A 24,696-nucleotide genomic window follows, 5' to 3' on the forward strand; every position below is an offset into this window, starting at 1 on the left:
GCGGCTCCGCACACCCAAGATGGCGGCGGTGGAGCTGGAGTGGGTGCCCGAGACGCTCTATAACACGGCGATCTCGGCCGTGGTGGATAGTTACGGGCGGGCCCGGCGCCGGGACATCCGCTCGCTGCCCGAGAACATCCAGTTCGACGTGTACTACAAGGTACGGGGAGGCGGCGGGGGGCCGAGCGAGGCTGGGCCCAGCCGGGCCTGGGGGAGATGGAAGGAGAAGCGGGCCGGGGGAGGAGGAGGGAGGGAAGGTCCGCTCCCGGCCTGCCCCGGGCCTCTCCCCGGGGGCTCGGAGGTGAGGGGGCGCAGGGCCTCGCCCCCCCGCCGGTGCCTCTTGGCCGCCGGTGTGGGGTAGGGCCCGAAGGACGGGCTGGGGGAGCGAGGGCCTGTGTGGGGCCGCCCGGGCTGCGGCTGAAGGAGAGGAGGCTCCGGGGGCCTGCGGCTTCCCGCCTCCGCCCGTGGGCGCCTGGCCTAGGTGAAACGCCCGGGGGCGGCGGGGAGGGCGGCTGGGGGAGCCCCGTCGCGGAGGACACGGAGAAGGGGCCTGTCCTTGGGGACCGTGGGGTGCGGGCCCGGGGGCGGGGGAAGATGCCTCCTCGCTTTTGGAGCCGGAGAACGGGTAGGGGCAGGATGAGACCAAGCTATCTGTAATGGAATATATGTTTTTGGTTTTTTTTCTCCTTTTCCCGCCCCCCCCTTTTTTTTTAATGTATTGGAGAAGGTGATGTCAGTGGTAGAAGGAGCAGAGTTTGCCATGGTTTTGTATCTTCAGTGATCTGGTAGGAACCAGATGAAAAGAATTGAGACTCTGAATGATACAGTTTATTAGCCTTAAATCATTCTTTCATGAAAGGGCTGTTTCTCATTCAGCTGCCTCTAAAATATCCACAGTTAGAGTAAAAGGTACACTGAGCTGGTCCATTAACTTCTATTGTCCGCTAAATAGGCATTTCATCCATGTACAGGAACGGCTGGAAATGACCATTCATCGGGGGAGAAACAATACCTAAAAAAAAACCTAAGATGGGGGATAACCCTTCTTTCCTCTGCCAGTAAATTTCTAAAAATCTAGGATGTGCTAAATGAAGTAACTCTTTAGACAAATCTTTATGAAACAGGAGTAGCAGCCCATCACTATAAAGAGAGTAATAGTATTTTTAAGGAAGGCTGATCTTCACTAGAGGCAGGGAAGCTGCTTCTACAGCGTTGAAACAGGCATGTACGTCTTCTGTATACTACCCATTACTTGTCTGCCTTATGTGTTGAGAAATATGGAAACCCCTTTTACCACATAGGAGCATGCTCACAGGTAATGATGTGGTTGACTCATGGCAATTGTTGGATGAAGACTAAAGATATGGAACTAACAATGTGGAAGAATATTTTGGGGTTTCTTTTCAACTGTTAATAGGTATGACCATTGACAAATAAGCTTGCTTGGCACTACCTGTCCTGATGTTCATTCAGAGGATGGTACTCTGTGGCTTTTAAAAGTACAAAACCAAAACCTCCTTCTAACGATGGAAATATTCAAGTATGTATTATTCCCAGCTTGTTTAAAAAGTCATCTGTAGGTGAGCTTCATAGATAATTGACGACTTATCCTTTTATTAGCACTCTTCAGTGGTTGCATTGAATCAGATTCATGTGGAGTTGTTCCATAATGAAAAAACAACCAGCCGTATATCTGACTTCTAAAGAGACTTTCTAATCTGTTTGTTCTGCTTGTGTACATTGGTATGTTGTCTTGTTGGGCAGATGATAATAAACATGTTAAGTACCTGTCCTCAAAATAATGTTTCTGTTGTTCTAATCATTAGCCAGTATACCTTTTGTTAATGACAGTATTTTGCGTTGCTTTTCCTGTTATTTCTGTGTTTTGCAGCAGGACAATCTTTGATAATCTGAAATGTGTAAGGTGCACCTACATTCCTCTTACAAATGCACGTCTAGGAGATGTCCATGTACGGAATAAATAAAACTAGGCTGCACAGCGCAGCGAGTGTTTTCCCATTGCTGCCAATGGTAGCCTAGGCTTCCATGTCTTCGCTACTTGTTTTTTTTTTAATCTCTTCTGTGTAGGAGAACCTATCCTCTTTAATAGTCACATTCAAATTAGCTCGTACATAAATGTAACTAAACCTTGGATGGGATGCTGAAGGGAAATCTGCAGCCCTTACTAAATGGTGTTCTATATGCAGAGATGTCTGCCTGCAATGAGTTCCTTGAAGCCTAGCCCAGATTACAAGTCTTTTGGAACAGTGCTTGCATTTTTCTATGCACCTATACAACACTTAGTAACTGGTTCTTGATTTCTGTATTTGGATGGCTACAGCAATACAAATGGCATAGCTGAATTAGGTTAGAATGAGGACAGCATCGCGCCTTTGGACAGTCCTGTGATGTTGTGTGTGGTGCTTGTTTTACTGTTTTGGTTCTGGATACAGTTATTTTCAAAATCATGTGGATATTAAGTACCATTTCAGGTTGGTGAGCTATGTTTAGTACATCCTGAGCATCAAGTTCTTTAAAGCAGAACTAGAATTTCCAAAGTCACTAACAGTCTTTAAAGTAAGACAAACTAGAAGACTTTTAAGTCTTTGTTCTGACTACATGGTGGTGGTTGTTGCTGCTGTGTCGAGGGGGTGTCAGTTAGCTCTAAGTATCATATGGAATAGTACTTTTTAAATACAGCTGAGGAAGTGATGTGTAATTGAGGATTTGCATGAATATACTTGCATTTAGACCTTGAAAAAGGTAGAGAATCACTTTCTTTCTGTGATTATTGAAAGCAATAAAAATGTTTCCAGTCTTTCACATATAACTTGTAAGTAATGCTTTGTTATCCAGGTATTAATCATGATTTGTGATATCGGAGAAACTGCCGCTGATTTTGCAAAAAATATAAGGTAGTATCAGATTTTATTTTGATACACAGATGTTAATTGTCTGTGGCCATACAAAACTTTTTTTATCATATTCATTGGTATGAACACTCGAACTTAACATTTGCCAGTCTTGCACAGTTTACCAACCTGTCCACGTTGATTAAGATACAGGTAGGATACAGTACTATTGCAACAGCGGAGACAGTCAATGTGCTATTATTCAAAAGGGTGGAAAATGCTAGCAGAGCGTCTTGGTCTTTGTTTTTCCCCAGGGTACCCTCTAACCCAGTGTTTGGCTCTGATTATTATCATAATATATTGCCTTTATTTCCCATTCCTTAACAAATCCAATTGCTTTTAATTCTACATATTCCAGAGTTGTTAACTTCTAGGACATGCCTTATCGCCCTGTGCATTTGCAGTTACAAATGAGGAATCAAACCTGGGATAGTTGCAGAATGTTTTTGTTGTGGACTCAGTAAGAAATGGGTTCTGCTGCAAGGCGACAGGTAAATAATGCTTAGTATTAGGAACCTGCCTGCTTGTTTCTGTAGCATTCTTAAACCATGACTAAAGCTTAAAAAATGGCGATATCAGATAATCATGATTGTAGTAAAACAACAAACCTGTACTGGTCCAGCAGGGTGTTACTGGATTTTTTTTTTTTTTCCAAGTGGCATTTGACTTTTCTTTGACACCATTAGAAAAATAATAGAGGCAGAGGATAATGCTTGTAAGGATATCCTGGAAATTTTCAAGTCTACATTTGTGCTAAAAAGTATTTAAATGCCTTATTAATCACAGCTGTATTTTGAAGAGCTTAATAACTGGTATTGTTGCAAGTAACACCTGCATGGGGGGGGGGGGGGGGGGAATATGTGCAAACGTATGATATTTTGTTTCCTTTGTGTATTTGTCAGGTTTATGTATATCCTGGTTGTGTTTTTTCCTAGTAAAACTAGTTAGGTTCTTTTTTGGTTGGGGGGGGGAGGGGGAGAAGAGGGTGTCTAGCTTTTAGAAGCCAAAGAAAGAAATATGCTGGATCTCAGTTAAAATAGGATGTGCCTGGCAGGTAGGCAGCATTTGCAAATGCCAAAATTCTGTGTTAAAAAGTAAATGACAACTGGAATAAACTGTAAGTCCTCAAAAAAAAAAAAAACAACAACAAAAAAAAAAAAACCACCAACCACAAAATGAGGAAAATCAGATTATTATATTTGGTAGTTTGCTGGGGAGAGGATAGTGTTTTGAGGGAGGGAGTTCGTGTAAAGAATCTAGTTTCTGTTGACAGAAATAAGATACTGAACTATCTAGTCTGATGACTGTTCAGTTAGTATCTTATATAGAATTCGGTTCCTTCCCCTGTGCCTCAGCTTTATATTCTATTACGTGTAATTATCTCATTTCTTTGGTTCTCGTGGTGCTTTTGAAGAGGTATTGCTTCATTAGTTTTAGTGTTCTCTATCATAGGTATTGCAGTTACGCACTAGCAAGCTGATCTTGGACATGTATTGGCTCACAAGGAGTTTCATCCAATGTTTATTTTCCTTTTGGAATGTCTTCTGGATTGTGTGTTTTTCTTTTTTTGAATTGATTTTTCTTGAAAATCATTTGGGTCTAATAATGTTCTTTGAATGTTTTCTGATGAGATCATTAACCACATGAACAATTGGAGACGGCATTAATTTATTTTAGTTATTTAGTGCAGACCTGTAACCTTTAGTAATTGCACTATGCTAACTTGTTTTGCATTAAAATTTTTAGGCAAAATCCAGAAGGTTATAATCATGCTTTCTCTTTGAAGTGGTAGATAAGACTTCTGAAGTGCTCCTACCTTGATGTGAATCAAAATACCAGATTTTGACTTTAGATCCTGATAGCTCCAACTTCTACAATAATGAGTGTAGCTGCGATATCAGGTGTCTTCGTTGTATTCTGCTAATCCAAAAAAGACCAAGCACGGCTAATAAAAGCTCTTGTATTGCATCTAGGTATTCTTTGAACCAAACAAAATGAATAAACAGGAATTTGCTGACTGTTCACAACAAGCAATAGAACGTCAATTCTCTGCATTGCAGTAGAGATTGTTTTTACTGATGGAGAATGATTATAAGCATAACTTCTATAAGGTTACAATAAAACTAGCTTGTCCCAAGACTTCAGTCTCCTGGGTATTTGACGAGAGTGAAGAGGATAAACTACCCATGAAATGAAGTGTGGCTGTGCTGCTTTAGTTTTTAGGTTTTCTGACCAGAGGAGTACAAACAAGGTCATAAGCAAGCAATGTATGAGGGAGGCTAAAAAATCCCAGAGCGAATGGGTTATATTTTGTAGGATTTCTGCTGTGACCGACCAGTGTGACTTCAGAAAGACTTAAGTACATTCATGCCGCTCTATTTTGGGGCGTCAGAAATTAAATGTATATGTGGGAAACAACCACGATTTCTGCATGTGTGCACGCACACACGTACAACCATTGTGATCATCTGGTTTGACTTCCAGTAGGACTGGAAGTAGTAGGACTTCACTGAATACTGTTTGAATTAAATCACATCCTTGTATCGCCCCCTTTTTAAATTAAAGCCTCACAGTGAAGGAGAATCATCACGTCATGAGGGTTTTTTCCAATTATTATTACTCTTTATTTTAACATGTGCCTTATTTCTAGAGTCTAAATTTAGACTAGAACTGAACCATCCTTCCTTGTTATGTCTTCACTGGTTTGAAACTTCTTGCTTTTGCTTCTAACTTGTATTACTCAGTTTGCTGCTGCTTTTTTTTTTTTTAACCTCTTAACTATGGGCATGTTTTCTAATCCTGATATGCTCTAGCTTCCGTATTTTTTTCAGTATCCTTGTTTAGTCTTAGACACTAGAACCCATCATAATTCAGATAATGAGGTCACATCATGAACAGAGGTGTTCAGGTCCTGCTGAAACAATAATTCCTATTTCCACCTCATTTCCTTTGTACTGGTTTACCTTCAAAGCAAACTGGTTTTCCCCATTTACTGCTGCGCAGAATCATACGTGTGTGTGACTGTAAGGCTCAGATTTTGTATCCCTTGTGCTGGACTCTGTGTAGATGTGAAACAAAAAACTTGCTGATGTGGTACAGAAAGAGGAGTGAGTGGGAAGATGTGGAGAAGTGTGCTGTGTGTGGAAAGCAGTAAGCTCCAAAAGTTGTCTCTGAAGTTAGGCTTATTCAATAAGGTTGGGGTTTTTTTTCTTTATTATTTATTTATTTGATTGAGGTTCATAAAGATCAGCCTCATAATTGGCAGTATGTTTTCAAAGAAGAGCTGCAAAGTTTGCCATTTTTATGCCCTAAACAATATCCAATAGAACTAGTGCTTGTCCGGAGGCTTTGTAGATGGTTTTGAAATTGATTGAAAAGAATTGAATGTACCTACACTTCTAACTGAGTATTTTCTAGATTGATTCAGTGCAATGTTGACTCTCAAGAAACTTTTACCGTCCTTGTTAAGTGGGTTGTGGTTACAGCCAACCTTTTTTCCCAGATACTGATGTCTGTTGATTAAATATACAGTCCTTCCCAAATTTGGCATAATATTCCACACTACATTATTAGACATTACTAAACATGCCCGGGAGCTCCTTAGAATTCCTTGTATTTTTAATTGTTACTGAAATATCCATATTTTTCAGTTCTCTTCCAAACTGAAGCAATAGGAGCATATTTTTCAAATTGCGTATGCTACAGTTCTTCTAGAGGGTCCTTTTACAACTGGTTAGAATTAATACTCAGCTGCTTTAAAATGTGATTTTTTTTAATTTTTTTTTTTACATTTTAATTATTTTTTCATTAAGTTTAGAAAAATCTTTTCTCTTGTGCTTGTATGTAGTGAAACAGCCCAGAGTGTTGGTGACACAAATACCGTATAGCTTTTTCTCTTACGGCTTTGCTTTTGCTAGCGGTTTAACATTGTCTTTATTTTCAGGGTTTGCTAGGAAGCAGTTAGAGCTCAGCTTAATCTATCCAGAGAGAAATCTGACAAGAACTTTAATAGAATTACATGTGCATGATGATATGATAATAGATAAGTTACAAGTTAATGTTATTAATACGTTTAGTTGAGGACATGACTATAGGCAGCTTTTGAATGTTTAGGTGGATGTGTTAAGAGTTAAATATTAAGCCTTAGATCGTGAACGAGGATCATGGTGATTGTCTCACAGCTATGCAAACCAGTTTGATTGTGCATGTGTGTAATAATACATCTATATATTAAACTTATACCTCGGTTCCTGTCTTCAGTGCCGGAATTAATGTGTCAATGTGAGCTGATGAAGTTGGAGGTCATATTGTAGGCTTTTATTCATTTTTCTACAGTTAAAGAAAAATAAATCTCTGTTAAGCTCCAAATAGGTTAAGTTTGTGTCTAAGACATTTGTTTCTTGAGAAAAGAATAGTTCTTCAGAAGTCCAAACCTCTGCCATTCTTGTCAGGGCATGTTTTTCTTGAATCACTATTTTGTTTTGTTTTTTATGTTATGTAGCAAGGCTTGTGGTCAGGAATTTTGTCTCTCTGGAGCTTTAACAAGAGAACCGTTTCTTCAGTGCTTGCAACTGCTTCTCAATGGGCAAATGAGTGTTACTGAATCTCCTGGAATTGCTTCACAGTTTGACATATACTCACTCACTATTTCCATGTCAAATTTTGTTTGAAAATATTGCTGTAACAGCTACAACAGTTTCGAGAGACTTCAAGCTGAGTTAGTTCCTTAAAAATGTTTCCCAGTATGTTGAGGGAAGGGGTGAATAGTGTGGTAAACGTTCCGAGGATACTGTATTTCTGGTTATACCAGTGAAAAATAGGTTGTTTTTTTCTGCATGCCAGAATGGTACAAGTGTTTACCTTTGACTTGGGTTGAGAGATGCGCAGACAGCAGGCTTGGACCTTTTGGGCTGCAAGCCAAAACTTACGTGTGCCTGAACTAATTGATGTATCAAAACTGAGGGTGTAGTTTGGGACCTCCTCTCTCCCCCCCAACCGGGGCATTTATTTAGTAGGAATTTAAGAATCAGATGTAACAGCAGGCATACTACAACATATGTTTATGTAACTTCATAAATATATTAATTTTTAAAACTCTTACTACAGTTAGTATTTGGTAAACTAGTGTCAGAGTAATCTCTGGGATTTTTAGTTAGCACTGCAAGGTGATAAGGGGAAATGATAATGTACGTAGTTGAAAGCCTAAATGTTGAACATGTGATAGTAATTTTGATTAAGTCCTGGTAAAACAGCTTGGGTATGTGTCTTAGTTTTGTCTAGAAATTTTCTTATCAATTATTGATAAGATGTCCACCTTCAGTTTTGGGCCTAGAATACTAGGCAAGATTTAATCCTCTTTTTTGATTGCGGAAAATATGTTTTAGGTTTTATAGAACAGTTACCATGAGACAGCTGTGTCGAAGAAAATGAGAACGCTTCACCATGACTGTAGTTTTTAAATACACCAGACTGGATGTTCTTTCACTGCCAGGGAGAATATAGCTTCAGAACAAACTCTGATCTCTTTGAAGTGCAGAGACAAGGCACTGTTTGCATGCAAACTTACACTGCTTTTTAAAGGAGTTCCTTTTTTTTTTTTTTTTTTCCCCCATCAGCAAAATAGATGACTAAAAGGAAAACATTCATTTCTGGCAATTGACATTATTAGGTCAAAGTATTTTTGAAGTTTTTTTTGTAGGTTCTGTTGTTAAAATAACAAACTTGCTGTGCTGTAGAATCTCTGTCATGTGCATTTATAATAAGAGTTGACTAAAACTAAATTTCTGGCTGGAGGAGCTGTTCTCACATGCTTTGTTTTGAATACTAATTCATCTGCTTCAAGCGTTTGTGGAGAAAAAGGTGAATCAGACACAAGACACTTATCAATAAAAGTATTTTAAGAAATTATTAAAACTAAGAGGAATATTAAAATTTTCATTAAATCTGTGTTTGTAATTGAGCATCTCTAAATAATGTGTCCTCTTAGCCTTACTTTTGTGTACATGGTGGGGGTAGCTGTGCTCCTCATGTCCAAGTTCCTCATAGCTGTAAAACCTGCTTAGATAGCAGGGAGGACCTTGCTGTAGGTATGAATATGCCCATCTTGGACAGTGTACGTTGGAATGTCTTAACATACGGACTACAAATTAGGGTCTTCTGAATAACTGCTAAGAGTGCGACGTAGCAGTGCTTTGCCTGCGTGCTCATGATGGCGTGAAACTCGAGTATGGCCTGGTTTGCGTCTACTGGTAAACCGTAGTTTTCCGATCCCTGCGTCGCATAGCACAGATACCACAGAAGAACGGTAATGGATCTTGAATGGCCTGCCTTGAAAGATGCAGCTTCTAGAGAGAAGTGCCTGTGAGACACGAGTTACTGGCTTCTCCCTTTTTCCCTATGGAGTTACTGCCTCACAGAAAGATTTTCTTTTTTATTTTCCTTTAAATAAAAAAGGGTGTGTGTGTGTTTTTTCTAGAACACCTAAGATAACAAACAGTTGTACTGCAACAGTCCTGTGTGATCCAGTACTGTGCCTCCAGCAGCGGCTGGTGACGGTACATCTGACTCTGGCAAGTGTACAGTGGTGCTTCCTTCGGTTACGTACCCTGCTTTCCGTCATTTGTGGTTCAGGGGCTTCAAGAGATCAGGAATTAATAGGCTGCGATGGAGTCTTCTGCCGTATATTTTACAGTCACTTTTGTACCTATGTAAATTCTTAGTATTTATAGCATAATGCGGCAGAAAGCTCTGCAACTTAACTATGCATTGCATAAAGAACTGTCTCCGTGGTTTGTTTTTTATGAAGCAGCCAACTGATATATTTGCTTATCTGCGGACACAAATCAGTTTGGGCATAAAACTAGCCATTGCTTTTAATAAATGCATGAACAGATTCACTTGAGTTTTCCCATTTACTCATGCAGGAATTACTTGTGTAAGCTCAGGTATTAATGGGGTCAGGGCTCATGCCTGTCTTGAGCTCTGGGTATTGGTGAGTCACCCGTTGCAGAACTTGTGGGTTTGGCACGCGTTTATATGTATTTATTTATATGTAACATAAAATCTATTTGCATGGCTGTATACTAGATTCTGTGTCATTTAAAAAAAATGTTTTCGAAGCGTTCGGTGTCAAAGCAGCTATTAATTGTATTTTTCGCTGGCTTTAGTTTTTTTTTTGTTTTGCCTTGGCTTTATAGCTTAGGTGTTGCAGTGTTTTGATGATGCAGGTGGGCATAGTAGACACTTGAAAATAAATTTGTGGATAAAAAAAACCTTGAAACCGCCTATGGAGCTCTCATAGCTTGTTTTGAAACACTTAAGTTGTGCTCCTGTGTGGAGATAGTGGAACTATTACTTTTTAGTCTGCTGTATTTCAATACTTTGAAGACTAGATTCCATCATAAATCATCTTTACTATTAAGCTACATTTCCCAGAAGAGCTCCCAGTCTTAAATTTTTAACTATATTTATATTTTTCTTTCAGCTTTACCAACAGGGCCGCTTATGCCAGCTGGGTAGTGAATTTTGTGAATTAGAAGTTTTTGCAAAGGTGCTACGAGCTTTAGATAAAAGGTAAGTATCTTAATATATTGATAATTCTCATTTCAGCTCTTGCCTCTTGATACGGGTTTTGAATTTGGAAGATGTCTCTAATTTTCTTGGTCTTAGTAGCCCATCTATTAACCATAAGAATATTTCTTTAGATTTACAGATGAACTTTTAAGTTACGAAATCTTTCTCTCTCTTTGTCTCAAAAAATAAAACAATCGGAACTTCTGTGTAAATTTATGAAGTCATGTGTGGTACTTGGTCCCCAAAGTGCTTTCTTTGTTCTTGCTGTGCAGTCTGCTGTTGTGGTTTAACCCCGGTAGGCAGTTAAGCACCACGCAGCCGCTCGCTCACTCCCCCACCCAGTGGGATGGAGGAGAGAATTGGAAGGGTAAAAGTGTGAAAACCCGTGGGTTGACATAAAGACAATGTAATCATTAAAAAAAAAAAAAAAAAAAGGGAAAAAGAAAACAACAGAGAGAGGAAAAAAAACACAAACAAGAAAAAGAAGTGATGCAGAACCCCCCAGTTGCTCAGCACCAACTGATCAATGCCTAGCCAGGCCCTGAGTGATGGCAAAGTATCTGTTTCTTGCTCTTGTAGCAAAACGTAAGTGAAGGGCTATCAAACTGATAGGATTGCCCCAGTTTAAAGAGTTTTCCTGTCATTAAATATTCCAATTTGTGGTGTTTTGCTCAGAACTCGGACTTCTTTAGATCAGATTCTTTGTAACCAGAACAAGCTTTGAGTCTTTAGACATAGCTCCCTCCCCTTGTTTGCATGTGTGTGATGTTAATGGGTTTGTCACTGCTCGTTTATCCACAGTTTCTATGGGAGTTGTGGGGTAAGGGTGGATTTGAGCCTTCCTCCCCCTAAGTTTTAGCTGAAAATGTTGTTTTCCAGTTTAAATATTGTGTGGGTAGCTTGTGTTTAGCTTACACTGGAGGGTGTCCTTGTGAAGAACTTTGTGTACACTCACTTTATTTGTTGGATAATCCAACAACTGTAATCCATTAGCCTTGAGATTGACAATTGTGCTTGTATTCATCTGGTTTTAGTTTGAGAGAGGGCTGGAGTTATTTCTCTGAATCACTGCTCATTTGAATTCATGGCACTCAAGAGCCGGCTGACTGCAGTGTTTTAAAAACTTCATGTGTAATCAAATTCTGTTTTCTTTTGTTTCAGACATCTGCTTCATCACTGTTTTCAGGCTTTGATGGACCATGGAGTAAAAGTTGCTTCTGTACTGGCCTATTCTTTCAGTAGACGGTGCTCCTACATAGCAGAATCGGATTCTGCTGTAAAAGAAAAAGCAATCCAGATTGGTTTTGTTTTAGGTAACTGGTGATGATAGGCTGTTTAAAATATGATACTTTCTTTCATGCGAGCTTCAGTTTAGCTAATGCTAATTGTTTTTCATGTTAGTGTCTGTGATTTCTTTTTAAAGAAAGTGTGTGTTTGGGATGTAAATTTTAGAAAACTACTTGATGTCTTAAGAAAAATATATCGGATTTTAATATCTGAGAATATATAGGCTTATCTTTGCTATTTCAAATGTTTTAGGTTTAAGTTTTTTTTGCAGCTGTGATGCTTAATGTTAATGCTGCATAATTTTAATATTGGTAAGTATTTCTTGACAGAAAACTGTAGGAAAACTATGTAATACCAAAAGTAATCCTCAGCTGAAGAAGAATTCTTTTACTCTTATTTCATCCTTTTCAATTCAGGACCGGAGGGTTTAACCTTGACAGGATTCCTGTACGTAGTACGCAGTTCTATGAAATTTTGTCAGAACTGTTTTGTGAAACAGAAAAAGGCTGCCTTTGCTCTCACTTTTTCCTCTTTTTTTTTTTTTTTTTTTTCCCTAAGTTGTTTAGCAATGACTCTCTGTATTTTGGCAGGGGGAATACTGAACTAATGTATTCCTGTCTTTATTTTTATTTGTAGTGAAATACGAGATAAGTAGTTGTCTTACAAGACTTGAGCAAACCCTTTTTCTCTTAAAAAGGTGTTTTGCTGTTCAAATTCTGTTCTTGATTTTTTTTTTTTTTTCCCCTTCCCAGGGGGGTTCCTGTCAGATGCAGGCTGGTACAGTGATGCTGAGAAGGTATTTCTTTCCTGCCTTCAGTTATGCACCCTTCATGATGAAATCCTTCATTGGTTTCGTGCCGTAGAATGTTGTGTAAGGTGAGCTCACCTTTAATTCCTATGTCTTACTGTGAAATACACATTAATGTGTTACCAACTGCCTTGGAGCCATCAAGCTTCAGATGCTCCCTTTAGTATTCTGCTGCACCAAAATACTTTCCTGGCCGGAGCTGAAGATCAGAAGGTGCTTGTTTTTCACAAATTTGCCAAATCCAAACACAAATGATATAAATACAGTTGAGCAGAAATAAAAGGAAGCCATACCTTTCCTGATTCCAGATCCAGTGGGTTCTCTTGCTCCATGCTGAGCTATGTAACTATGTGATTAGGTAAATATCTACATGTCTAATTCTTCTGGACACTTTCAGCCACAGCTTAAACATTCGGAGAAGAACTTTTTCTTTTAGGGCATTTGGGTTTTGTACCTGCCTTGTTTCTCAAGGCCTGTAGTGGGGTCCATTGGGATTCAAATTCCATTCACAGAGGCCTCCAAGATTATGACTTTTAGTTTTTAGTTGTTCTGCTTTTACATCTGTATGTAGATGTGCGCTATGCTGATGTAGTCTGCAGCAAGTAGCCAGGTTGTTTTCATTGGTAACGCCTTGACTGACCTCTTTTGTGTGCTACAGGTATAAACTCGAATATCTGTGTGCTAGTGAGCAGCGTTAAAATGGGGTTTGGTTTTTTTAGCTGTAGTAGTGAACAACAAAGTATGTACTGTATTTATCTGAATATAGGGCAAAACTTGTTTTGGAAAACTGCTCCAAAAAAAACCCTGCATCTTGTTCATGGTTGGACAAATATGAAGAGTAAATAGGCTTTGCCAGTAGCTGCTTATTTTGTGTGCCAACCAGAGGGCCATGGCAACGGCTGCTGCTCTGCCTTGTTCTGCCCTGCTAGCTACCACTGGCTTTCATTCCAGAAATAAGATGATGCCAGGAGAAGACTGGGCACACATACACACCTTCCTAGAACTGGGGAATAATAGATGTAGTACCACTGTTAGTACTTGGTCCTTTCCTTCTAACGAATCTAAAAAAAGTTTCCTAGTTGTATCGGGCTGTTTGGCAAGCTGGAGAAATTGCCTTAAAAATAAACTCCCTCCCCGTCTCCAAATAGAAAAAAAGGTAAAGGAAGGAAAAAAGCTAACTCTTTCTCTGGTGGACAACAGCATACAGCCCACACAGCTGTGGAAAGCAGATTTTCATTTTGTGCTGGAAAAAACCATCCTACGTTAGGATGAACTCTTCTGAACTGGAGATGTTAATTCTGTTTGGGTGGAGACAGCCATCGTTCTTGTAACGAAAGCTGGTGGACATGAAGTGTGTGACATGTGACATGAAGTCCCTCTGGGCAACAGTGAATGAGGAGACACTGCTTTATGTTCAGGCATCTCCCACACAATCAAATAACAGCATCGTTCCGTTGGAAATGTATCAAATAGAAAGCATTTAAAACACTTTCAGAAGTGCTAAGTATGTAAAATCTGAAAACCTTTTTGTGGGAGAGAGCAGTAATTATATTTGGCTTCAAAGTCGTGAGGCAGTAAGATACACTTTTTGTTGTTGCTCTCTAATCCCTACTGTAGAAATCGTTCCTACTGCTGCGCTTGCGCTGGAGTTAGGCGGAGTTTTAAGAGAACAACGTTTAAGTCCAGCTTTTGAAAATATGACACCTTATAAAAAAGTGCCTGCTCTTATTCTAAAAGCTAAAAAATCTAATTTCTGGGAGTTTAATACATTGCATTATTAATAGACTACAGTTTAAAAAAAATGAAGTTTTGTGTTGTTTAGACATAATTTGGTGTTTCTTTGTACTAGCAGTAGTAAATTATATGGAGAAACTTGAGAAAGTTGGAAGACTTGAGATTTCTACAAGCTTGTGTACTACTTTCCTGCATGTGTTGTGCTCCTTTTTGGTTTGCTTTCTCTCACTATTATATGTTAACCAATGCGGCAGAAATACGTATTGCAAATACATGGTTCTCCCACGTCATTGTTTCACATCTTGCTGATTCTTGTTGTTTTTTCTGATGTTTTCAGACTTCCTAAGCTGCTGTGTAACATTGCGTTTGCTACGTGTGTATGCTCTTAGAGAATGATTTTATTTGGTCGGGTGGGGGCAAGTTATTCCCAAGAGCTATTATTGCAGACATCAAAGAAAATTCGTAGCTATTAGCATAAATGTCCTAAGGCATTTATTCTTCCTCTTGGCTTTATCTTCTAAAATTCCTTTGGATTAATAAAGGATTTGTTGTTACTCAAAACTGGATCACACAAACTCCACTTATCCCAGAGGATTGAGTTAGGTTTAGCTTGGGTTTTTGGTTGATTTCTTTGGTTTTGGACACTATCACTGAAGCATCCAGATACTGGATATTATCTTTCCCGGGCGCTTATCTGAATTGCAGTACTATCCCTGCTGGGTTATACCATTACATGGGATTTGAGCTTCCTATTTTTGATGTTGCATAGCAGCTCCCAATTGAATGGTGTAGGCAAAATAGTCTCTTTCTTTAGAGAAACTGTAATTGCTTAGTTTTTCTCTCTAGTTTCTTTAACATTCCTGTCTCTTGCTTCTTGAATGTGAGATAGCTTTCTGCTGCCTGTGACCAAGAACGTGATGCACTTCTACATCATGTTTAGTTCTCAGACCTTATTTAAGGAAAAATGTGGTCATGGCTTTTTTCTTTCTGTTCTTGAGCCATGTTGCTGTGTGTCTCATTGGAAAGCTGCTGTTTGTTTATGTAGCTCATTTCAGGGGTTTTTTGAAGGTTTTTTCTTTTGATCTTCTCTCTGTGTGGCTAATTCACATCTGCTGTGTGCTTGCCTGCCACTCCCTTCTTGTGAAAATGTGAACTTTATTTCTATTCTTGTTTGAGTTTCATGATACGTTTCAATAGGAAAGTACAGGAGGAGGCTGTGTTAGAGGCAGGCTGAATTCATGGGACAAACTTAGATGCATTCCTTTGCTGTTGCGGGAGGCATGGCTACGATAACTTTTCTAAATCTCTGCTCAGATTTAGAGAAGAGAAACATTTGATCAAAAACCTCCCTGTTCCTTCCTCCCCCCTCAACAGTCTATTGGAAGATCTATCATAATGTATCATAAAAGGTATAAAGTGCTGTGCCTATACATTAGCTCACATTTTCAGAGTTTTAGCCTCTCTGCAATACAGCCTTACGTTCTGCTTCGCTTCTCTCCGTATTTCTCTTCCTGTGTTATGTTGTCCTCCTGGTTTGCAAAGGCTTGCCTGATGTTTTTCAGTCTCTATTGCTCATTGTCTACTAACAGATTTCCAGGAGGGACAATGGAAGTTCATTTACCAACATTTCATGTGTGCTAAATGGCAGGCATTTGCAGTAGAGAAGGAACAGCTGTCTTGTCTTAGCCTGCTATGGGTAGGAATATGATTCTGCCCTTTAGGCTTGGAATGTGGTAACACACACATTTCTAATAGATCTCTTTAAAGTAAATAAGCATCAGCTTACACTTACAAAAAAACTTCTTTACTTTTGTTTTAAATAGATGCCAGAAGCCAAAATTCTTGTTTCTCTAGAGAAACAAGAGTGTGTTTCAGTAGCGCTGTGTTCTATAGTTTGTGTTTGGCTGTCGTTTCATGAAGCTCCTGTTAATCCTTCAGACGGAAAGGCAGCGGGTTAGGAGATGGGGCAGGGTGGGGGGAGAGGGGTTTTGGAGTTGTTGTGAACTGGGTCAACAAAGCGGTCTTTGCTGGCGGTGCTAAGTCAGTGCTGGATATCGTAGTCAATGGATGTGATTTGAACCTCTTGTGAAGACACTCCCCTTCTCTACCTGCTTCCCCCAAACAAAAATGCCCACTTGTGAAGCACTGTGCTACTTAAGGTTTGAGGAAAAAGTGCAGAGGAGCATGAAAATCAGCTGTGTCTGTCCTTATTCAGTGTCTATTTCAGTCTACTGTACTTTGGAAAGGAGGTGGAAGGGATTTAATACTGTATATTGCAGGGTTTTGGAATTTTATCAGCGTTGAGAAGAATGGATTTTATGAAAAATAAAACAAAGCCACCACACCAAAGTGGTTCAAGCATTGGATATGTAAAACAGCATCAGTATGTAAAATCATTTGACATCTCCAGCAGTAAAAATTCTTGCCATACAAGAGACAAAGCATGGTGTACTGAAACAGTATTCTGTAAATAGTTCTTCTGTATTACTGAATTCAGACAGTGCAGTGTTGCTGGGATGACAGCCCGGCTCTGTTGTAAGTATAATACCGAATTGTAGATCTGTGGTACTGCTGTATATTGAAATGGTTTGTTCAGACACCGTTTAGAAGAGCTCTTTACATCTTCCTAAGGTTGCTGCACGTTCGAAACGGTAACTGTAAATATCACTTGGGAGAAGAAACATTCAAACTCGCTCAGTCTTACATGGACAAACTTGCAAAACACGGTCAGCAGGCAAACAAAGCAGCGCTCTACGGGGAGCTGTGTGCGCTGCTCTTTGCCAAGAGCCACTATGATGAGGTGAGTGGGATTTTGGTTCTGTTTTTCTTCAGAAAGCTGGTTGTGAAGTCTGCTAGGGCATTCCGTGGCTGGCTCGTTATTCACATTATCTTTTAAGCAAGAGTTGCTGATCTCTTTTGGTACCCATGTGACAGTACCAGAGGAATACTTGATTTATTGACTTTTCTTTCTATGCATTGTTCTGAGTTAGTCTGCAAGCTCGTAATGGTGCTTTGACGAATATTAAGAAATGATGCGTGATAGATAACCAACACATACTACCAATCTGTAAATGGAATATTATAAAAAGCTTATTTTAATAGGTAAAAATGAATAGCAGAAGATAGGTAACACTTCTTTGCACCTGTTTTATAAAAACCTGTGACTTAAGTGTAACCACTGTATAAACTGTTGTTTTCCTTTAGCTCCTAAGTACACTGATCAGGAAGCTGTCCTACACAATACGAATTTTGGGGATTAGAGACTATAAAATACCCTTTTTTGTCTGTAAAAGATAATAGTCATTATAAGTATACATAACTTAGGCCAGTATAAAATACTTACTTTACAGTATTACTTTACAGTATACTGTATATATGTACACACATGTAATATACTTAGTTTACAGTATTAAGCTTAAGAGGGCTTTTTAAGTCTGTCTTTTAAGACTTGGCTGAACAAGTTTCATTACACATAAGCGATTGAACAGAATTTTTAAAATTTTGTAATGTAAATGACCAGTTTATTTTTCAGAGCCAAGTAATATTTTTCTTAATGTTGCAACATAGCGAAGTTCCAGCTTCATTACATTGGCAACTCCTTTCTTCAACAGGCTTATAAATGGTGTATAGAAGCTATGAAGGAGATCACAGTTGGCCTGCCTGTAAAAGTAGTAGTGGATGTTTTACGACAAGCTTCAAAGGTGAATTTAAAATCTTCCATGTTTCTTTTGTAACTAAATTACTACCAACAATGGGTGAGGGTTGGTAGCACCTCCAGAATAACCAGGTCTGTTTCATCAGCCTGATGGCTTCTTGTTTGTGTTTAATTGGTCCACCTCAGTCTCAGACCTGTGGGGATTTTGGTTTTTTCCTTCTTCCCGATGCTGAGTTATAGCCGTTCAAACGAACATCGTGACAAAGTTAGCCTGCGAGCATTCCATAAAGAGGTGGTCTGTTCCCCTGCCTGATCTAGGCTAGGTACAGTACCAGCCCTTCAGGCACTTACGGCAGAATAAAATACAAGTTTATTAATGTTACCTGTGAACCTTTTCTTAAATAACGAGAAGTCCTTTAGTAACCATAATGATATTTTGAAATTAAAAATAGGAGTTAGCAATTGGGCCAGTATCTGGAGGAGAGGAGTTCTGAGTATGCACCTGCTCACATGCTTCATTTCAACCTGTTTAGGCTTGTGTTGTAAAACGTGAATTTAAGAAGGCTGAACAGCTGATAAAACACGCAGTATACCTTGCCCGGTAAGTAGCATTCCAAAAAAACCCCTTGTAAAATTATGCTTAACTTGCCTTGGTTTGTAATGTAAGTATGTTTTTACAGGGAGCATTTCGGAGCCAAGCACCCCAAATATTCTGATACGCTACTAGACTATGGATTTTATTTGCTCAACGTAGACAATATATGCCAGTCTGTTGCAATCTATCAGGTATGCAGCAGGGCTAAATGTCTGCCTTTGGTTTCTCTTGATATTCATAATCTCTCGAATGTTTCTGCTGAAACTCACATACAGTTAACTTGTAGAGATAGATAATAGTTGATTTAATTACTGCAATGTTTGTTGGGGTTTTTTTGTTGTTTTTTAAGAACAAACTAACTATGGGGTTTTGCCCCCCCCCCCCCCTTTTTTTTTTTTTCCCCCCTCCCCCTGACTCTTAACTGGCTTTTATGTATTTACTACCTCAAGCATGTAGGCATAGGCCTACAGCATTTTGGAGATGGTAGATTTACCCCCCCCCTTTTAACAGTGAGAGAGATTCATTAGGGTTTTTTCTGTATTAACTGATGAAATGGTATTCTTGTAACTCTTTCAGACAGCTCTTGATATCCGGCAGTCAGTATTTGGAGGTAAAAACATACATGTAGCTACAGCTCATGAAGACTTGGCTTACTCTTCGTATGTTCACCAGTACAGCTCTGGAAAATTTGATAATGCACTGTAAGTACAATTGTTGGAGGTACTGGCAGCAAGTTCAGTACTGTAAATGGAGAAAAATGTTCTTTAAATGATACGGACTTTCCAATTAGAATTTAAACGCGTCTGTTTATTGCATTAATGTTTCTAATATTTTGTCAGTCAGCTGCTAACTTAAATGTTGATCTTGAATCTTCTATTTAAACTCTTTCAGATTCCATGCTGAACGTGCTATTGGCATTATAACTCATATTCTCCCAGAAGACCATCTTCTCTTGGCATCTTCAAAGAGAGTTAAAGGTAGCACCCTTAATTGCATTACTGGGACAGTGTGAAATCAGCCATTCGGATATGTTTATCTTCTTCCCTAACACAGGCAATGTAACTTGAGGTTTTTTTAAAATGGAGATCGCTCCAATACTCTTTGGAGTCCTCAGTGTTCTCTGTCAACACGCTTGTAAAATAGAAAAAAACTTATTTAAAACCTAGCTGTAAGACTTCTTTTGGGGGGGCAGGAGGGGGGTAGTAAAAATACAGACTATAAAAATATGTGTTGGGAGCTTGACATCTGGTCATACCTGTTTGAAAACAGTTTGTAGTAAACACAAAGCCTGATTAGATGTCTCCCGAGATATCTCGGATAGATGGCTTTCTGCTACCCAGAGTTAACATCTCTTTGCGTTTGGAACACAGTCACGTTGTGTTTTTCTCTCCTATGCTCAGCACTTATCCTGGAGGAGATTGCAATAGACTGTCACAACAAGGAAACTGAGCAGAGGTTACTTCAAGAAGCTCACGACTTACATCTGTCCTCACTCCAGTTAGCGAAAAAAGCCTTCGGGGAGTTCAATGTACAAACAGCAAAACACTATGGCAACCTTGGAAGACTGTATCAGTCCATGAGAAAGTTTAAGGTAAGGTGATATTGATGTAAAGGTCTTGACGTAAAATCAGCAAATCATCTATAAATCTGCCACAACAAATGATGATTTTCAATGTCCACAATTCATAACTTCAGTTGGTAGCTTTATGGTTGGAAAACTTGTGCTTCATAATTCATGTCTCCAAAGCTGTGTGCAAAAACAATCCCTTAAGATGCACGGTGCCTTCAGAGACAGGGTGGCAGCAATTTTGATGACAGAAGAAGTGATACTATTTGCTGATCCACTTAACTAAGAATTTGGAGAACTTGATTTGGTTTTGGCTTTCTTACTTTTTGCCTTTTCTAAAATACTACAGACTACTTAGTCACTACATGGGTATGCTTCTTTAAACCTTCCTTTTTTTTGTCTTTTATGGCATGGTGAATGGTGTCTGACTGACCTATGTGAATTTGATCCTCGTAGGAAGCAGAAGAAATGCACATCAAGGCAATTCAGATTAAGGAGCAGCTTCTGGGTCAAGAAGATTATGAAGTTGCCCTGTCAGTGGGTCATCTAGCTTCTCTCTATAACTATGATATGAATCAATATGAAAATGCCGAAAAGCTTTATTTGAGATCCATAGCAATTGGTAGGTGATTCGTACAACGTGTGACTTTATAGCAGTTTCAATACTACAGGAAACGTTATTAAAAAGCATATTAAAGTTTTTAGTGAAGGACTTAATGGAATGCAAGATGTTTATTGTGCATGTGCTTTCTGTCTACATATAATGCTTTTTCTTGAATGTTCTCCCGGGGACTGAATTCTGCAATTGTATCATTTTCCGTGCTCTATCAGAACTCGCTCTTGAAAGCATCTGGAATCTGACGAATTAAAAGCTGGAGTGTTAGTCTATAGACTACGTTTTGGAGTTGTGGCTACAACTTAAGTGCAGAATGTAGTTAAATTTTGAAAGAAATGGAAAACTATTGTGGCTGTCAGCCTAACTATGCCCTCATTAAATATTTTTCTTGCCCATTATAATCTGCAGTGAACTTATAATTCCAAATCGAATGCCTCTTTGGGAGATGCTATAGCTCAATTTTGAGACAGACAATCTTACGTCATACAGTTATGTACAGTGTGTTAATACGATTTTGAAGTAGAAAACTGAAAAACAACATCACTGTTCAAGTTGAATTTGGAGTGAAATTGCGACACAAAATGACTGCCTTCTTTATACGACTGGTAGATTTTTACGCGTGTAAAGCTATCGTACCGTCAGTGATCTGACTGCGGAGTCCCTGAGGAGGAGTTACAAAACCCTTAAGGGAAAAGGTAGATAGAATTCAAACCATCATCCAGGAAGCTTGCGTGTCGCTTGTGTTCTTGGTTTACCGTAGCAAAAACGTGATGATTTCTCATAACAAAAAGGTTCGTGGTGTTGGTAAAAATGCCACGAGAAGCAAGATGCAACATACGGGTGGGTTACCTTTTTAATTTTGTTTTCTTTTGGATTTCTGTAGGAAAGAAGCTTTTTGGCGAAGGATACAGTGGACTTGAATATGATTACAGAGGTCTCATTAAACTGTACAATTCCATTGGCAATTATGAGAAAGTTTTTGAATACCACAATATTTTGGCCAATTGGAACCGGTTGCGGGATCGGCAGTTCTCGGTTACGGATGCTCTGGAGGACGTAAGCACCAGCCCTCAATCCACTGAAGAAGTGGTCCAGTCTTTTCTGATGTCTCAGAACGTTGACGGACAGAGTAGCTAAGAACTTGGTCAATTAACCAGTTAAGGTTTTTTCCCCCAGGTTACAGGGGGAAAAGTCATACTGTGAAATCTAAACCATGTAGTTCTCTGGGGGCTGGAATTTGCATTGAAACACTGGTCCAGTCTACTGAAGAGTGCCCATACGGACGAATGTGTGTTAAATTCTTATCAGCATGTGTATGGCATGTTTAGTTCAGCTCACATTTTTAACTTGGTATTCCCGAAAACCCCTTCTTTCTCTCTTCTTTCAAAAGAAGCTACTTTGCAGAAAGTCTGCAAGAAAACATTAAATAAAACTGTTTGAGTTCTAAAGAGTTGCATTCTTATTGCGAATGGAAGGTTTCATCAAGAGCTTTCTTCTGAGATATAGAAAGAATAAATGCTGTACTGCAAGAAGTTATACGAGAAAGGTCTTTCTGCTGTATGCATTGTAGCAAAGTTAATCGTAAATACCAAGAAAAGGGAGGAGGCCCTAGCCTTGGCTGCTGCCTTATGAAGAAAAGTGGCAAGGACCCACTTTGGAGAGCAACATACTCTTTGGGAACCACGACAGGTTGTTAAGCAAGTAACCACCGTGTGTTGTTTGTAATATCCTGAACTGGACCAGTGTTCGTCTGTAAGCGATACAAGATCCAGTAGACCAGCAATCTTAGTTTTCTTTGGTACCAACCAAGAGTGCTAATCTTCTGAACAGGACCAGGAAAAGCAAAAGTGGACCAGCCTGCTAGAAACAGTTTTTGGACCAGTGGCTTTAATTTAATATTTCTGCCCCTGCATTCACTTTTACAGTAGAGTTATTTCATTTAGATGTATGATCAGTGCAAAATTATATTCATGTAATAGATACAAAACTAGGAAGTGAACGTTCTTTAGCGGTTGCGATGGCATGTCTTTACCTAGTAAGCTTATACAAATATTAATGTCAATGCCACAAGCAAAAACTAGAAACGCTTAACTATTTGCTGCAGCCATTTTTATTTTTTTTTTTCCTTTTTGAATGGGCTTACTCTAATAATTGAGGCAGTACCTTGTTTATACCAGTTAATAGTTTTGTATTACAATCCAGTTCAATTTTATGTTTCTGGAGAACACAACTCATTGTATAGTTTGCAGGGGTCAGCGGAAAATGCCAAAAAGCACAACAGGTCTTTTTTGTGATGCTTCATTTCTACATTAAACAATAGTACAACCAGAAACCGATTCCTTTATATTAATTTAAAAAGCAGAAGTCAGCTGTAAAGATCCTTTAACAATGCCTATCTCACTAGCTTGTCTTAATTTTTCTTCTGTTGTGGGGGCTGCTTGGTTGTGTGGTTCTTTGGTTTGGGTGGTGTTTTTGGTTTTGTGGGTTTGTTTGGGGTTTTTTGTTTGTTTTTTGTTTTTTTTTTATTTTAATGTTGAGCTAATACTCATTTGAAAGTCTGTGTAACATAGCAAACTAGAAACAACTCACTGCTGTTACCTCAGTTCTTGCAGCGGCACACGCAGTGCCCCTGGCGTTGGGATTCTGTCAGTTCTGGGTTTTCTCCCTCCTCCCCTATTTTCAGGGGTTTGTGGCTCGGCTGGGGAAGGCCGGTCCGAGCGGAGGCTCAGCGAGCACGGTTCCTGCAGGGCTTGGGCTGGATGTTTTGTTCGGGGTCTGGGATTTAATTTATGAAGTTTGGGGCAGGGAAAGCTGCTTGTTGGCCTTCAAGAAAGAGCGCAGAGAAGAAATAGAGAGTTCAGACACGACTGAGCTTACTGGCTCTTCTAAGAACTGAAATTTTACAGGCCAATAGTTCATATACTGGTGCCTTCAAGTATATTTTTGGGGGAAAGGCTGAAGAATACCAACTTTAAAATGCGGTTATGTAATTAGTGAATGCAGATTTAATGATTGCATACTTAAAATATCCTCACTGACGTGGAAAGAAGTATTTGCATAAAAAACCCCTGTGGTATTAAGACTTAAACTGCAGTATATCCTCAACAGTTGTTCAATGAAAATCCAACTTAAAATTACACGTGGATTTAAAGTTTAATTTATTTATAGCAATTTTTGTTTATGACCGCTTTAGGTGCTACAAGCAAATTTAGCTATCTACAAGGCAAAACATTTTTATCCCTGAATGCCCATACAGCAGGGCACTGATGAATTAAAAGTTCTCATTAATTCTTAAGTCCTGTTAAAACTATTTAAATGAAGTATGTAATACTAGTGTCAGAACTTAGGCGGGGAAGGTGTGCTTAACGTTGCCCTAAAGAAGCTGTGTAATTTCTGTACTGCAGAAGTGTTGAAAAGCTTCAAAGTGGGTACGTGGATTTACACTCACGTGATCTGGAGACCATTTATTTGCTCAGGGTTCCCAGTCTTGGGTCTCCATTTCCAGCTTTTGACCGAGGAATCTGGAAGATCTCAAGGCTTTGTGTTTGGGATGAGGAGCATTCTTGGACTGATGCCAGTGAAGGTGGTCTGCGTGAACCGCCGCTGTTACTTCAGCTCTGGTGCGTGTACGTGTTTCGTGGTTTGCCTTCACGTTAGGGCAACCAGGAGAGCTTCCACCGTGGGGCAGGTTAGGGAGGTGTTACGCTTCTGTCTGATGACCAGGTGCGTTAGTTCAGTTTGTTTAATTGGTAGCTTTATTCTCAAATCTTGCTGGGTGGGTGTACTTCCCCTTATTTCCTAAAGCTCCTTCACCAGCATGTTATACACTTTGGTGCATTGCCTTGTCTGGAAGGGATTAAGGTCCTAGATGTCACCCAGAATTCTCCTTCCTGAGGGACTTTGGCCAAGAAACATGACTTGGCCCAGAGTGGCTGCAGTGATCCTTGCGG

The 24,696-nt window shown here is 39.4% G+C and overlaps 2 protein-coding genes across 6 annotated transcripts in view; both read left to right on the top strand.

The window, feature by feature from the left end:
- On the top strand, positions 1–21,883 carry APPBP2 (amyloid beta precursor protein binding protein 2; the record flags this gene model as incomplete). Its single annotated transcript, XM_082328405.1, has 13 exons — positions 1–160; positions 10,396–10,484; positions 11,646–11,797; positions 12,524–12,647; positions 16,945–17,113; positions 17,925–18,014; positions 18,502–18,569; positions 18,649–18,754; positions 19,140–19,264; positions 19,455–19,540; positions 19,964–20,154; positions 20,587–20,752; positions 21,630–21,883. Exons 1-13 carry the CDS (start codon positions 20–22, stop codon positions 21,881–21,883), a joined length of 1,761 nt encoding a protein of 586 aa, XP_082184531.1. The 5' UTR covers positions 1–19.
- Positions 21,884–22,305: 422 nt separating this feature from the next.
- The window catches only part of USP32 (ubiquitin specific peptidase 32), a gene marked incomplete at its 5' end in the record, with an annotated part of 116,948 nt that continues 114,557 nt past the window's right edge, over positions 22,306–24,696 (top strand). For all 5 annotated transcript variants that reach the window (XM_082328393.1, XM_082328397.1, XM_082328402.1 and 2 more), the window contains one exon: positions 22,306–22,435. In XM_082328393.1, the coding sequence (XP_082184519.1) occupies positions 22,306–22,435 (130 nt within the window). The remainder of the gene's footprint in view (positions 22,436–24,696) is intronic.

This window comes from Platalea leucorodia, assembly GCF_965183815.1.
Source record: "Platalea leucorodia genome assembly, chromosome: 16".
Lineage (NCBI taxonomy): Eukaryota > Metazoa > Chordata > Aves > Pelecaniformes > Threskiornithidae > Platalea > Platalea leucorodia.